Source organism: Protomyctophum bolini (genome assembly GCF_963924005.1).
Source record: "Protomyctophum bolini genome assembly, contig: SCAFFOLD_57, whole genome shotgun sequence".
NCBI classification, from domain to species: domain Eukaryota; kingdom Metazoa; phylum Chordata; class Actinopteri; order Myctophiformes; family Myctophidae; genus Protomyctophum; species Protomyctophum bolini.
The window spans coordinates 46,453-60,585 of NW_027665690.1; the positions used below are offsets into that span (position 1 = coordinate 46,453).

At 46.9% G+C, this 14,133-nt stretch overlaps 1 protein-coding gene across 4 annotated transcripts in view; it reads right to left on the bottom strand.

Moving 5' to 3' along the window:
- The window catches only part of LOC308312198 (major facilitator superfamily domain-containing protein 6-A-like), a 33,878-nt gene that overhangs the window by 17,823 nt on the left and 1,922 nt on the right, over window positions 1-14,133 (bottom strand). For 2 of the 4 annotated variants that reach the window (XM_080794584.1, XM_080794583.1), the window contains exons 2-7: window positions 6,095-6,247; window positions 5,493-5,668; window positions 4,844-4,949; window positions 3,135-3,827; window positions 1,646-1,962; window positions 600-840 (exon numbers count right to left, since the gene is read on the bottom strand). In XM_080794584.1, the coding sequence (XP_080650710.1) occupies window positions 600-840; window positions 1,646-1,962; window positions 3,135-3,827; window positions 4,844-4,949; window positions 5,493-5,668; window positions 6,095-6,245 (1,684 nt within the window). In that variant the 5' untranslated portion in view covers window positions 6,246-6,247. Of the gene's footprint in view, window positions 1-599; window positions 841-1,645; window positions 1,963-3,134; window positions 3,828-4,843; window positions 4,950-5,492; window positions 5,669-6,094; window positions 6,248-10,118; window positions 10,339-14,133 lie in introns of those variants that run through there. The other 2 variants (XM_080794582.1, XM_080794585.1) reach the window with 2 other exon arrangements.

Genomic DNA, 14,133 nt, shown 5'->3' on the forward strand with positions numbered 1-14,133 from the left:
AAATTTTCCCTTTATTGTCAATGGCTTTTACAAAACAAACAAAAAACAAACGAACTAAAGACAAACATTAAACCTATGCATAGGAGGGGTTGGAGCGCCCCTCACCTTTTGTGTTGTTTTTCTTTTTCCTAATTATTTGTTCGGCCCAAAACATTGTGTTTATTGTCATGAGTCACCATCCGAGTTGGCTTACAGGTCTTTATGAAACGTCTATGAGAAACATTAATTGGAAAATTCTCTTCCGGGCCGCTCGGCGTCATGGGAGTGGCTATGGCAACGCCCTATGGCAACACGGAAGTGTTACTGCAGACTCTGCAACGCCCCCTATAGCAACGCTTGTAGATCAAGCTACAAGCTTGATCTACAAGCTTGATCTACAAGCTTGATCTACAAGCTCGATCTACAAGCTCGATCTACAGGCTCTCAACGCGTCTTGTAGATCGTCCATTTTCTTCCGAAAGTGCTCTCTTACGGAGTTTCAGCCCCCCTACTTGCGAATCTACAAGCCATCTACAAGCTAGAACTACATGTAGTTAGTCTTACCGAGGTGCCAGTAGAGGAAGGTGAAGACGTATCCGTATCCAAAGCCCATGACTTACCGAGGTGCCAGTAGAGGAAGGTGAAGACGTATCCGTATCCAAAGCCCATGAACCAGGCCACGAACAGCACGGAGCTGTAGCGCACGCTGCACAGCATCCTCAAGAGGTCGCTGTAGTGGAACTCCTGCTCCGCTGACACGTCCGCACAGGAGGAAGAAGAAGACGACGACGACTCCGCCACCGCCGGAGACCACGTCCCTTCCGCTTCCGTGGCCCCGCCCCCCTCATGTAGCTCCGCCTCCTGCCCACGGGAATGTGACCGTTAATGTGACTAATAATTAATTTGTCCAAATTGATGACCTGACTTATTTACGGAAAATACAAGAATGACAGTGGAAATTACAGATCTTACAACACGGCGTGAGCTTGTAGATCTGCTAATTCCAATAGCTTTGTAAGACTGGAACTATAGCCCATAGCGCCCCGCTTTGCGGCGCGATCAAAGCGTGTCACCACTCTCTTACTAGATTACTCTGGTCTAACCCATGTTATGCTTAGCTGTGATTGGACTAAGGATGTGACGGTTTTGTGACGGTTCAACCGGTACGATCCGGTTTCATCTAGTAAACCGGTGTAATTTATTTAAACCGACCGAACCGTATTTTTATGTTTACTGACGGAAGAGGTCGCAACGCTCGCCGCGGTGCTCAGGCTCACTGCTGTAGCCTGCAGCAGAGCGGCCAGGAGCCCACTCAGCCCAGCACACACACCAGGTGTCAGGTTTCAAGTGAATGGGGGCAGGGGGGTGGAGCTGGGTGGACCACGCAGTGTTGTTTGTTTACAATAAAGTTTCAATAGTCACTGTACAATACTTTAAAACAGTTGTCATCTTGCACACAATCAATTTGGTCATAGCAGCCGCCTGTAGAAACCCCTCTCCTCCCCAAGCAGCCGCCCACAGTGCCCGCACCGTGAGACCGCACGGTGAGAGTGCTATAGCATTGCAAGAAGCTAAGGCTTAGCTGCTGTGGTCGATCCATTCGAACGGGACAGACCAACCGACCAATCAAAACAACGCAGCGGGGCCCCCCGTCCGTCAACGTTACCTGCCGATAGTCCCCGTCCTCTTCGCCGAAGTAGAACTGTGTGGCCACCACCAGGGCGACGCCCATGAGCACGCCGAACACGATGAAGGCGATCTGGTAGTTGTGGAGGCGGACCTCGGGCAGGACGCAGCCTGCGCCGTCGATGGCCACGATCACGTGGGTGTGGTCGATCCAGATGCCGACGCCCAGCATGGCCACGCCCCAGCCTAACGAGCCCCACATGCGCTGCAGGCCGTAGCGGTCGCGGTTGGCCGCGCCCAGGTTCTGCAGCGTCACCGTGTCCACGAGGGTCACCGCCGGGGCGCTGAAGAACTCTCCTGAAGGAACCAAAGAGTTTTCATTGAGCTTTTTTCATTTTCATTACAAATCCCCCATCGCCCCACCCTCCCCAAGGTTCCAATTATCATTGCAACAAGAAAAGACATTTCCTCAGTTAGTTCGACATTTTACAATATATAGGCATCTTGGCTGGTAGACTTTACAAATAAGATTGACAAGTAGACATACATACATACATACAAGTCATACATACAAACTGTACATACATGCATACATGTAAAATTTGGCAATATGGTTGTGCTTTGACCTTGGAACCAAAGAGTTAATGAATTAATGAACCAGGTTCTGCAGCGTGTCCACGAGGGTCACCGCTGGGGAGCTGAAGAACTCTCCTGAAGGAACCAACGAATGAACGAATGAATGGATGAATGAACAAATGAATGAATGAAAAATGAATGAGTGAGTGAGTGAGTGAGTGAGTGAGTGAGTGAGTGAATGAATGAATGAGTGAGTGAGTGAGTGATTGAGTGAGTGAGTGAATGAGCTAGTGAATGCCAGATGCTCAACTGCTTGAGCATCAAAGGGATAGCAGCACCAACAAATCTATGTGTTGGATTGATTGAATAGTTTATTAGACAGAATGTATAAACGGCAACAGAGTTCAGTCAAGCGCTCAGTCCAAAATGGATAGCACAAAGAGAAAAGTACTTGCGGTCTTGTTAGTTAGACCTTAGGTCTTGTTCGTTTTTAGCATGCCGATTAAGTTTAATTCTTTCTCTCCCATGTCTGTATACGTACCCCCCAGCTAGGGGACGTTATTCACTATAGGTCCGTATATATACGGACCCCGTATACTCACTGTATATAATGGTTGAGCCCCATGGCAGCTTTTAACATTGATCCGGTTGCTATGCAACGCCTCCGTCACCACCAACTATGGGATCTTTACAACTCTCATTTACCTCGGTTCACAGCAGGATCTTCAAACCTCCATAAGTGGGAAACTACGAGCGCTGTCCTTGTTGGATCTTTAGCCATCCAAAGTTTGGATGTCATTTGTGACTTTGTACCGCGTCGCTCCCGACGACGACGGCGGGGGTGGAAAGTGGAAACTAATTATCTTAAAGTGAACGCTGATGGTGGCATTTACGCTAACAGCTAGCGGCACAGAAATAATTAAAATCTTTAATTAACCAGTGTCCTTAATTACCTACGATGATGACCAGCAGGATGAGCAGGAAGATGTTCTCCACCTGGCTCTGGTTGTAGATGATCTGGTACTCCTTGGGTGGTGTTGGTGGAGGAGCAGGAGAGGTGGTGCTGCTGGGAGGAGGGCCGTGTGTGGTGCTGGAGGTGGTGGTGTTGGTGGTGCTGGTGGGGCTGGTGGTGTTGGTGGTGCTGCTGGTGTTGGTGGTGGTGGTGGTGCTGCTGGTGTTGGTGTTGGTGGTGCTGCTGGTGTTGGTGCTGGTGGTGCTGCTGGTGTTGGTGTTGGTGGAGTTGTAGCTGTAGAACATCTCTGCAGGGCGGGTGCCGTTGAACGGCGCGGTGCTGTTCGACACCTCCGCGTCAACGCTGTCGTCGACGCTCCTCTCCAGCCTGCGCCGCCGCCGCTCGCGGTTCGAATCCCAGAACCCCTCCCCCACCAGGAGGACGCCGAAGGTCCTCCGAAGGTGCTCCGCACTGCGGATGCCGCGCCGGCTGTGATTGGTGGAGCCGTCGTCGCTAGGCGGCAACGTGTCGTTGCCGGGGGGAAGCGGGGTGGTGGTCGTGGGCGGGGTTTGGGGCGTGGTGAGAGAAGCTCCGCCTCCTTTCTCCGTGCAGCTCATCTCGGCCGGTCGGACGAAGCCGATGCCGCAGTTAAACACCAGCCAGCACAGCACGGAGAACAGTAGCACCGCCTTGCCTTGAGGGGGTCACATGATCACACACACACACACACACACACACACACAGTATAGACAGAGTTACTCACTGTAGCCACTAGCCAGGGGGAGCACCCCCCCACACCCAGAGCCATAGAGTATAGACAGAGTTACTCACTGTAGCCAGGAGGAGCACCCCCCCCCCACACCCAGAGCCATAGAGTATAGACAGAGTTACGACAACTCCGTTCACTTCATGGGGCTTCAGTCCAACGGCGGCTCTCCTACATACGACTTCTATTGGCCAAGAGCATGGCAGTCAGTGACAAGTCACAACATAAACATTATACAGAGACTTACTGTACAATACTTAAATACAGTTGCCATGTTGCACACATGCCTACAATGGCTGATATTTGCGCTGCCCTCGTTGAAAACAATGTATTTCAAACTCCAGCTTGTCACTCTCTCAGGCTGCATGAACAGTTTTCTGCCCCCTCAATGTCGCAACTCTGTCGCAACTCTATGGCTCTGCCCACACCCATCCCTCGACCCCCTCCCCCTCACTACCATCAGCTATGAAAGCAGGCGTGTAACTGATGACGATAAGGGCCTTTCTCGGCCCCACCCCTCTCACATTGTTTATATTGTGTTTAGGATCCAAGATGGCCGCAGCACCAGGAGGGGGTGGGGTGGGGCGGAGGCGAGCGGACTGGCGGGTTCGACATATGCCCTTACTGGGCTGCATTCAAGACACTTGCCTTGTGTCTGACACCTGACTTGTGTCTGAACACACAACAACTTGTCTGGAACAACTTTCATCCATCTGTAGGTCGTCGACTTCATTCTCCGCCTAAGTATTTAAGTCTAGTAGGCCTAAGTCTGTTTATGGGCTCTATAGGGAGAGGAAAAGCACTCATCTCTCTTGTTAGCTCATTTACTTCACTACCAATCCGTTTAGCCAGAGGCAAATCTACAGCCACACACAACACAACACACAGTACAAATTCAGTTTGACATATCTCTGTCAATTTATAGTTAATAGTTAATTACTTGCCTTTCTTGAAGCGGTCGGCCACCACTCCCCAGAAGGGGGCGCTGCAGAACTCGATGAAGTATCGGATCCCGACCAGAAGCCCGCTGCGGCTGGGCGACATGCCCAGCTGTTTGTGGTTGTGGAAAAAAAGCACATTTCAAAAGGTTAACTCACTCGGCGGGAATCAGGAAGTGAATAATCGCTATGTAACGGGCCCCGCGAATGTTATTTAATTCACCACAAAACATACATTTTGTAACCAAAATCAAGCTTGTTTTGAGCCAAAAAGAAGAATCCGATATATTAAGATTCTAAAAACTGCGTGGCCATAGACGGCAAAAGTCTACTGTACCCTCTACTGTACTGTACTGGCACACCCAAAATCATCATATATACAGTTAATATGTGCATGTGTGTTTGTGTGTGTTATGTTGCGCACAGGTGGTGAAAAACAACCATGCTATTTTCGTGCTCAGAGGCACCCAGCCACCCACTCACAGACATAGCTCCGTAAGGGAGTGGTTGCACCACTAAAAAAAAAAGGCCGTCAAAAGGCGATATTGGCGCTGTGGGGCGTTCGGACCAGAAGGCGTGAAAAAAAACAAAAACATAACATTGGCGGTAAATGAGTTTAAATGTAATGTAAATGGTGACAACTGGCGCCACCTACCTGTTTGTAGTAGACGGCCAGCAGGGGGTGCAGTGAGCCGTACGCGGCGTAGAAGAACAGGTAGAAGACCTTGGACACCAGGAGGCGACGGTTGACGTGCAGACACAAACGCTCACAGCAGCCCATGGAGGGGGGGGCCGTGGGGGGGGGAGGAAGGGCCCCTCCCTCCTCTGGACCTGGATGGATTAAGGCATTTAGACCTGAGCTCCATTCTACAAAATGTCTTCTAAATCCTGACAGTTTTCTGAAATACCTCATGTTTCTCTATCAGTGGTGCTCAATATTTCATGTCAAGGACCCCAAATATTATATGTATTTGACCACCGACCCCCAATTGAAAATATGTTGTTCCAGGGACCCCCCCCCCCCCGGAAGAAAAGATTTTAGTTAAAACCGTTCCCTCTGAAATAATATATATTCAAAGGTTTGCGCCACATTTTCACGATTTTTTTCAAAAATAGCAGACCTACAAGCTCGTAGCAAGGCACTCGGTGCCGCACTATGAGCTTCTAGATCTGCTATCTTTCAACAGTTAAAGTTTTAAATAATGCTTAAAACACCAAAAGGGGTTCCCGCCCCAAAATGGGTCAACTATAATTAACCTTGTGGAGGGGGCGTGGCCGACGGCTCAGAGGGGGCGTGTGGTGGGCGGAGCGTCAGAGACAGCGTGTTGAAGGGCTCCGCCAGGACGTACTTCCTCTTGGCGTCATCCTCGTCATCCGTCAGGATGCACAGCTTGTCGTCCGACGGCATGACTGGAGGAAATACAGATGAAAAATACATCACACCAGTGTTGAAGCATCCTTCGTTCCTACTCTCACCCAGAGCCATCTAAAAGAAGAGTTACGACATTGAGGGGGCAGAAACCGAGCGCTTGAGCTCTGTTCATGCAGTCTGAACTGAGACAAGCTGGAGTTGGAAATACATTGTTTTCAACGAGGGCGGCGCAAATAAGAGCTATTTTGTGTGTGCAACATGACAACTGTTTTAAAGTATTGTACAGTAACAATTAAAGTCTGTAATGTTTATGTTGCACTATTACTACAAAACAATCTAAAATAAAGGGATTTAAGATCATTAAAGCTTGGCTGTTGCCGCCTGGGTCCAATGCATTTCTGCCTACTTCCGGTCCAGGACTATTTGTTGTCCCCATTCTCAATAGAAGTCTATGTAGGAGAGCCGCCATTGGACTGAAGCCCCATGAAGTGACAAATAGAAGTCTATGTAGGAAGGGGCACGGTGGCACAGTTGGTAGTGCTGTCGCCTCACAGCTAGAAGGTCCTGGGTTCAATTCCCCCCGGGACAGACCAAGGATCACGTCCCACTGGGAGGAGACCCTCGGGGCAGACCAAGGATCACGTCCCACTGGGAGGAGACCCTCGGGACAGACCAAGGATCACGTCCCACTGGGAGGAGACCCCTGGGCAGACCAAGGATCATGTCCCACTGGGAGGAGACCCTCGGGGCAGACCAAGGATCACGTCCCACTGGGAGGAAACCCTGGGGCAGACCAAGGATCATGTCCCACTGGGAGGAGACCCCTGGGCAGACCAAGGATCACGTCCCACGTCCCACTGGGAGGAGACCCCTGGGCAGACCAAGGATCACGTCCCACTGGGAGGAGACCCTCGGGGCAGACCAAGGATCACGTCCCACTGGGAGGAAACCCTGGGGCAGACCAAGGATCACGTCCCACTGGGAGGAGACCCCCGGGGCAGACCAAGGATCACGATCACGTCCCACTGGGAGGAGACCCCTGGGCAGACCAAGGATCACGTCCCACTGGGAGGAGACCCTCGGGGCAGACCAAGGATCACGTCCCACTGGGAGGAGACCCCTGGGCAGACCAAGGATCACGTCCCACTGGGAGGAGACCCCTGGGCAGACCAAGGATCACGTCCCACTGTGAGGAAACCCCCGGGGCAGTCCATGCTAAGCTCCTTATCCCTAAACGATTTTTCCTTTTTTCTTTTTTACTATATTGAAAAAACATTTTTGAAACGTTGTGAGCATGTAGATTGACTATTTCAACAATTCAATGTTTTTTTCTACAAAATAGTATAAAAAGGCAAAGTAGTTTAGGGATAAGGGGTTTAGCATGGACCAAAATAGAGCCACAAATCTCCAAACTGGCCCTGGAAGGCCTCGGGATCCCCCAGGAGGAAGTTGCTAATGTTGCTCTGGAGAGGGAAGTCTGGAGCTGTTGCCCCCGCGACTCGACTACAGATAAGCGGTTGAAGATGGATGGATGGATGAAGACACCTGTGTGAAGTGAGCAGCGCTCTTAAGTTATCATCATACATCATCACATTCCGGCCAATCATTGTCCTCAATTTTCTGTCCTCACTTTTTATCCTCAATATGACATTGCTCAGCCAATCAATCATTGCTATGGGGTGCTCAGACAATCAAATCATTGCTATGGGGTACACACAAACACAAAGCTGGGCATAGGAGCGCCCCTCAAAAAACAATCCAATTTAGTCAAGAAGAAATCCTTTGAATTATACTTCTTCTAGCCTACATTAAATATCTTCACTGAAAACAGCCGATCTATAAGCTCACAACAACATTGTGAGCTTGTTAGATCCCCTATTTTCTGCGGAACGAAAACAGCGAACGATTTCCACAGAATATGGATGCTGGCCGGGTTGGTTTAAAAGGCATGTTGGTTGTTTTATCGTCTACTCTGGCTTATGTGAACACCCCGGACAGTTTTTAAGTTACTTGATTCAGTATTTAGATATTTGATATTAATTTTCTTCATTCACTTCCCATACAAACCCATTATTATCACCTTTTTTCTGGTGACTGATATCGTCCCTCTAATACGTGAGCGGGCCGTGGTTTTTCAATTGCTGTTTTCATTTATTTTTTTATTTAAAAAAAAATATGTTTTAGTCTCCTCCTGGAGGAGGTTCTTTTCCAAAATAATTATTAAAAATAAATTAAAACAGTAAATGAAAAAAGAAAACAGTTACACGGCTCCCTCACGTATTAGAAGGACAATATCAGTCAAGGGTGGATGTTTTCGATGAATCTATCATGGTTAAAATGGAGTTAGAAGTTATGTTTGTATAGGAAGAGGGCGGAGCATTAAAATTAATATCAAATATCTAAATACTGGTGGAATCCGGGGACCCCCAGGGGTCCTTGAGGGAGTTCCAGGGGTCCCCAGCTAAATGATAGTTTGGAACCAAATGGACCCTTATGGGTCTGTAACTCTGAGTCCATTTGGTTCCATTTGTACACTCTCAGAGTTAAATTAACATTGATTTTACAATATAAATTGGGGGTCCCAGAGCCGTTAAATGGGGGTCCGTAGCCTAATGCATGTCAAACTGGGGGTCCTTGATCCCCAGATGAACCCCCTCAGTGGCCCCTGTGGGGGTCCCCAGATGAACCCCCTCAGTGGTCCCTGTGGGGGTTCCCAGATGAACCCCCTCAGTGGCCACTGTGGGGGTCCCCAGATGAACCCCCTCAGTGGTCCCTGTGGGGGTTCCCAGATGAACCCCCTCAGTGGCCCCTGTGGGGGTCCCCAGATGAACGCCATCAGAGGGAAACTGAACGCCCTGCAGTGCATTACTCTAGTCTACAACCTTTGCACTGACTGAATGACAGTTGAGATACGCCCATATGAAAATTAAACACAGTACAGTACGTAGTACAGTACAGTAGTCATTACAAAGGGCACTTTCTCCTATGAAGGCATCGGACAGTCTGTCTGTCTGTCTGTCTGTCTGTCTGTCTGTCAGGCAGGCAGACAGGCAGACAGACAGACAGACAGACAGACAGAAACAGGTTCTACCAGCTTTCCAGTGAAACAAGACACGTCTCACTCAGTCAGTCAGTCAGGATAGATTCAGCTCAAACTAAAAACTAATAATAAAATAATGAATTATAGATTATTCCGTGAATTAATTGGTTCGACATCAACAATGACATATGACGAGTGATCTTGGTACATATGAGTTGATCTATTGGAGATTCTGACCTTCAAATGTACATATTTTTTGTTTTGATTGTATTGCTGTATTGTTGTATTGTTCTTTCTGCTTTGGCAATGTAAACGTATGTTTTCTCATGCCAATAAAGCCCTTTGAATTGAATTGAAATGACATCATGACTCGATCAGGTCATAACAATGAGTCCATCCAGACCATAGAGCCAGACAGACTTCATGACAGGACAAGTCTGTACATTATCTACATTATGATATGATATGCGGAAGTAACCGTCGCTGTAACGACAAAAGCGACGCTGAGGCGAGCAGCTAAAAAGCAGGACGAAAACAACATAACTTAATTGTATTGTCCTGTAATTAATGATCTAATAGACAAATGGAATTACAAGAACAAGGTACAACTTGTCTTGTGTAGTCTCTCTCTCTCTCTCTCTCTCTCTCGTCACGAGAGAGAGTCTCGTGTCAAAAGTCAAAACAAACAAACAATGATATATGATATGCTTTGGACGCGACGCACGCGCTCATGCACATCACACACACACACACACACACACACACACACACTCACGCGCGCTGCCTAGAATAAACAACATCACTCACTATGAAAACGGCATTAAAATAACACACACGCACGTCGCACACACACACAAACACACGGTTACCTCACCTGCTCCTCCTCGGCTTTCCTTGCTGTTCTTTACACTCCTTTAGGTTTTAAATGTTACATTAAAACGTCGCGCTTTGTTGTATAATTGTCGTCTCCTCTGGCTGTGCCTTCCATCGATCATCCCATAATAATAATAATAAATAATAATGTCCTCAAACGTCCCCAAAAAGCCCAAATACTGATCAGATCAGCGGTGGATCCATACAGTGATCAGTGTCTGATGTCTGAATGGACGCGTTGCGGGACGGGGAGGTTCCACCTGCCACTGCGCTGCTGCGCACCACATGCTGCGCACTGGGACAACAATGAAGGATGAGACCGAAACGTAATATTTATATTTACAAAGGGGGGGGGGGGGGGGGGGTGGGTGAAGGATGAGTCGTTAACGTCACTACTAGGAAAGAAGGATGACCCGGAAACGTTACGTGTTACTTTTATGTTGGGTGTGTGGGACTTAATAATAATAATAATATATAGCCTATATTTATTTATTTTTCAGTTATTTTTCATTTAAAAAAAGATGCCGATATAGATGGACTGGTAGTCTACTCCATAGATACTCTACTGCCCTAATGCATCAATGTCACAGACTCACACTGATGCCACCTTGTGGACTTATTTAACTCCTACACCAGCAGCACCTCGAGGTGCTGCAAGGGAGTCCCAACAATCTTTTGATTGATTGATTGATTGATTGATTGATCAAACTAAACATGGATCTAGTTTGAAGTCACATCGTGCCCCCCTCTCTCTGCTTGCTCTGTGTGTACAAGCTCGTAGCGCGGCACCGAGTGCCGCTCTACGAGCTTGTATATCTGCTATTAGATCTGCTTGTAGATCTGCAATATAAAAAGTATAACATAATGCTTAAAACACCTGGCAAAATGGGTTAAGCATTACACTTGTTTACAATAAGGTCCACCATTTTCAATTCAAGAAAAGCGCTGTGTGGTCTGTGTTGTTATCTCTCCTCAATAGGGTTCGACAATAGATAAACAAACTGATGTTCCTTTCCCTGCGGTAGTGTGGGCTGACACTCGGGCTTAAGTGCAAAAGATGGGAACTCAAATACTAAGTTAGGGTTAGGGATTGATGTAACAACATAGCCTAAGAAACCCAGACATTTTTTATGCAACATAAGCATAACAAGGCCGATATATAGGCATGACCACAACCATACAAACAAGAACAGATACACTTCAACCCATGACATATTTGTGTCTTCACTGTGTTGTTGTTGTTGTTGTCGACAGGCATTCTACTCTAATAATGAATGAGCCGGGATTCGAACCGCCGACCCACAGATCATTGGACGGCCTGCTCTACCTCCTGAGCCATAGCCGCCCTACTCTAGTTGGTAGAATACATTAATAATTATTATTACATTTTCCCAAAGTATCACATCATGCCTCCCCCCTGTCTCTCTCCCTCTCTCTCTCTCTGCGTGCGTGGGAAAAGGTGTAAAAAGGTGGGTCAAGGGAATGCATGTGAACGCCACAGCTGCTAATGCATTATGACCAATCATATGACGCCAGCTGTGAAGACGCCCTCATATGTGGGGCGGATAAAGAGCGAAGCACAGAGACAGCAACACACACACACACACACACACACACATAGACCCTTCAAGAAGACCCCGGCTGTCCACAAACCAAGCTCCACGGACAGACACCTCACGCTGACATGCTGCTGGTTCCTCAACTCCTATGCTTGCTGGGCCTGGCACTGGGACTAGGTACAGAGAAATAATGTTTTATTATTATTATTATTATTATTATTATTATTAGAAGATCCCCTAAATTAAAATGTAATTGTAAATTGACCCTGACCTGAAAATATTTTGTGCCAGGAACCCCGGGGTCCCTCGTATATGCAAGATTTTTGTTAGAATGTTTTTGTGCAAATATCAGATCTACAAGCCATGTTCAAATAGCCAACGTATATAGAGTTAAAGACAAGTGGTTGGAGTCAGACTGATGTTGATGCTAATACATTAACTCATTTTACTGGGGTCCCCCCTGGAACCCCTTCAAGGACCCTGGGGGTCCCCAGACCCTACTTACTGTAGAATACTGGCTAAAAGGCCATAAGATTCCATATGTTCCGGATATTGTTGCATCATGTCTACTCTACCCTCATACGGCTTATTTTTGTACAGCATATACAGTATGCTTTTTCATAAGATTTTAGTCCACTAAATCTACAGTTGATTTAGTCGACTCAAATGTGTTTTGGTGAGCTTGTAGATCTGCTATTTTCAGCATGCAACCAAATGTAAAATGACTCATGCTGGATATCTTGTCCACTAGTCCCTTCCGAACATTTGAGTCTAGTTTTTATTTGTTGACGAAATTGTGAATATATTTAGTCTTAGTTTTAGTCAACAATATAGCTTTAATAGTTTTCATTTAGTTTCCATTTAGTCGACGGACAGTTTTCGTCATAGTTTTAGTCGACGAAATCAACACTGCTGGTAACCACTAGACTAGAGGGAAAAAAATAAGCTTTAATTCCCCATTAATTTTCCTCATAGATATTTTAAAAAATATTTATTTAAAGACCTTTTAAGCGTCGTACAAAGCCTTTTTCGTGCCGAACAAATAATAGAAAGAGGAAGAAAACGGCAGGTTACAACACTTTTTTTGTTGTTTTTCTTCTTTGTGATTATTTGTTTGGTTCCAAAATATTGTGTTTGTTGTCATGATTTGTCACAACTCGAGTTGGGTTTGTATGACGCTTATAAGGTCTTTAAATAAATACGTTTTGAAATGTATGCATTGGGAATTATTTCCTGGGCCTGGCGTCGTCATGAAAGTGGGCGGGACTGCTCTATAGACCCTGGGAGACACCGGCCGACGTGGGGTTTTTAAGTGGTCAATTAAAGTGTTCTTCATAGAATCATTTATAAAATGGTTCTTTCTGGAACAGAAAACAGTTGTTTTCTTCTATGGCATCACTCTGAAGAACCACTTTCAGCTTTATCTTTTCTCTGTGTTTGTTTGTGTGCAGGCACGGTGCGCTCTGCTTCTCCCTGGGCCGAGGAGGCCGAGGTGAAACTAGAGCGTGGATCCTGTCCCATATTCTGGTACAGCTTCAACGGTCGCTGCTACAAGTACGTGGCTACGCATTTCAGCTGGCTCGACGCCGAGCTCAACTGCCTGGCTCAAGGCGCCAACCTGGTGTCCATCCACAGCGTCGGAGAGCACAACTTTGTCCGAACCCTGATCCAGAACTTCGACCCAAAAGAGGGATGGACATGGATTGGGCTGAGCGACGTTCACGGGGAGGGCGTGTGGTTGTGGTCGGACGGCTCCAAAGCGAGCTACATCTTGTGGCACGTGGGTCAGCCACAGGGTGCTACAGGTCAAAACTGTGTGGTTACAAATGATTATACTAAATGGGGTGACTTGGAATGTTCTTATCCTGCACCTTCTATCTGTGCCCTTCGTACAGTCTCTCCCCAATGAGTGTATTGTCTGGGTCAACGCAACCCACTGACTTGTACCGGGTCTCCATAATAAAAGTGCATTAAATATAATGAACGTGTTTTACTGGTGCAATCAATTTCAGTGTGTCCGAACATTCACATTTATATTCGTTGCTGTCGGGAGGAAACCTCATAACTCCATTTTTGGCATAAATCAGTGCTATTGAACACCCTTAATACGTCTGTGCGTTGTTTGTTGTTTTGAAAATATTGAACCAATGGAAAGTATAGTAAAAAAGTAGCCTGGCTAATAAGCCAGACTAATATCACACAACACTGTCGCCGGTAGGCAATTGCTTTTTGTGCCAACAGCTGATTTGGTCTGGCTTTGGACAAAACCTCTTAACTCCGTTGAACCCTCAAAATGTCTGCTAAAGCAACTATAACTCCACCACCTCTCCCCCTCTCATGGAAGTAATTGACAATATATAAAGTCACAACACCAACTTTGATGAGCCTGTATTGCTTTGTTTTCAAAATATAAAGTGTAATAAAGAGTAATGAAGTTTCCATCCGACAGCAG